The sequence below is a fragment of the Trichogramma pretiosum genome, unplaced genomic scaffold, assembly GCF_000599845.2.
Source record: "Trichogramma pretiosum strain Unisexual culture from Peru unplaced genomic scaffold, Tpre_2.0 scaffold59, whole genome shotgun sequence".
In the NCBI taxonomy this organism is placed as follows: Eukaryota; Metazoa; Arthropoda; class Insecta; order Hymenoptera; family Trichogrammatidae; genus Trichogramma; species Trichogramma pretiosum.
The window spans coordinates 936,275-938,037 of record NW_019641668.1 but is presented as its reverse complement, the minus strand read 5'-3'; the positions used below and the strand labels follow the sequence as shown (position 1 = coordinate 938,037).

The 1,763-nt window shown below is 29.0% G+C and overlaps 2 protein-coding genes across 2 annotated transcripts; both read right to left on the bottom strand.

The window, feature by feature from the left end:
- Window positions 1-97: 97 nt before the first annotated feature.
- On the bottom strand, window positions 98-780 carry LOC106651533 (thioredoxin, mitochondrial). Its single transcript, XM_014370065.2, has one exon. The coding sequence runs from the start codon at window positions 768-770 to the stop codon at window positions 354-356; it is 417 nt and encodes a 138-aa protein (XP_014225551.1). The 5' UTR covers window positions 771-780; the 3' UTR covers window positions 98-353.
- Window positions 781-847: 67 nt separating this feature from the next.
- On the bottom strand, window positions 848-1,713 carry LOC106651534. The gene is made up of 3 exons (XM_014370066.2): window positions 1,540-1,713; window positions 1,133-1,337; window positions 848-996 (listed from the first exon to the last, which is right to left on the bottom strand). Exons 2-3 carry the CDS (start codon window positions 1,331-1,333, stop codon window positions 856-858), a joined length of 342 nt encoding a protein of 113 aa, XP_014225552.1. The 5' UTR covers window positions 1,334-1,337; window positions 1,540-1,713; the 3' UTR covers window positions 848-855.
- Window positions 1,714-1,763: the final 50 nt, after the last annotated feature.

Sequence of the window (1,763 nt, the reverse complement as noted above, 5' to 3'; positions counted from 1 at the left end):
TTTCGTTTGGTGTAAGTCCATTAATTTATAATTATATATTAACAAAATAACATAACTTAAAAATAACTACAGTATAGTTACATCCAATATTTTTATAAAATTTAAATAAAAAAAAAAACAGGTAAGTTACATAAAATTATTCAAAAATTAAAATGTATTTACAATATTTAATTGACCATATTAAACACTTATTGACGCAAAATAAATACTAATAAATTTATTTAAGTAGAGTTTTAGTATTTGTCTTTGAAAATCTATGCAAAATTTGAAATATTAATATATATCATGATCTTAAATGCTTGTTAAAAATTTTACAAACATGTATAAATAATTTCATTATTTTGTCTATTTTACTATTCTTTATCATCTGGTGGCTTTCTTGATGCTGTTAATTTCTTAATTAAATTTTCAATCATGTTAGCATCTACAAGGCCAATAAATTTGTCTACAACTAATCCATTGGCAACTGCAATGACAGCAGGTACTGCTTTAACTTCAAAAGTATGGACTAATTCTGGATTATCTTCGATTTTGACAGTAGCTAGATTTAAATCTTCCATTGGTCCAACTAGTTCTTCTAACTTTGGAGTTAATATCTTACAAGGATCACACCATTCAGCATGAAAATTGACTATAACAGGGACTGAACTGTTCATTACTTTATTCACAAAATCTGTATTATCTGCAATTTCGAACATTTTATTTTTACAACTAAGAGTTGTAATTGTTCGAAAAGAAACACTGGTCAACCTTCTTACGGTTGTAAACATCTTGACAATTGATTTTTAAATTTTTTGGATGTTGTCACAGTATAGTTTTTTAATGAGGCTATACTTTTAGTAAATAAAATTGTCTTTAAAAAACCCAATTCCTTACTCTCTGTGGTCTAGCTATATCCATTAGTTCAAATTTGATGTATCCTATGAATCCTATCACAGATGATGCAACCAAGAGTATCAAAAGTATCATGCGCCAAATAAAAAAGTGATCATAAGGCTAAAAAATAAATAATCAATTACTAATTTAATGAGTACATTATCAAAAATATAAAGTTTATCATTATACATGATTAGACATGGATTTTAAGTGATAAATTATCTACTCCTTAATTTGTAAACATGAAAAAACGTACTTTATTTTCTTGAGAAACTGGATGCTGTGGAGCTCTAGGAACACTGACCAATATAATAGTAATAATAGCTGCAACAGCTAATGCAACAGCACCGATTCTTTTTTCTATTCTAAGAGATATAAGAAATATAAGTCCAGCAGATATCCAAAGAGTTAAGATGACAAATAGGCCCAAACCAACGCCGAATATGTGACTGGTCATCCCCCTTAAGCAAAATGTAAAAATATTAAACAACGAAACAGATTTAAGCATCAAGTTGCAATTAATTATACTCGTATTTGAATATTCATTCGTTGATTAATTTTACGAATTCTCGATAGGCAACTAAAATTTTTTTATGATAAAGAACAGAAATTACATCATTTCAGTTGAACTCGTAGAAGAGTAAAAAAAAATTGGATTCTTACCCTTCTGATAAGTAAAAATAAAACTTGAAGTCGAGAGAGATGCAACGAATATTTGGCTACTTGACTTAACCTTATGAATAAAATTAGTTGACGGATAAAATAAAATCCATTACGCAGCCGACAACAAGACGCACGCCACTGCGTGCTGTATGGCAACTAGGCTAAGTATGCATGACGTTCGGTTACCACAACACAAGCCACTGTACTACACCTGACTATACACG

Coding starts and splice junctions, on each gene's coding strand:
- LOC106651533 (XM_014370065.2), bottom strand. CDS start 770: ATGTTTACAACCGTAAGAAGGTTGACCAGTGTTTCTTTTCGAACAATT.
- LOC106651534 (XM_014370066.2), bottom strand. CDS start 1,333: ATGACCAGTCACATATTCGGCGTTGGTTTGGGCCTATTTGTCATCTTA. Junction 997..1,132: donor CAGTTTCTCAAGAAAATAAA/GTACGTTTTTTC, acceptor TTTATTTTTTAG/CCTTATGATCACTTTTTTAT.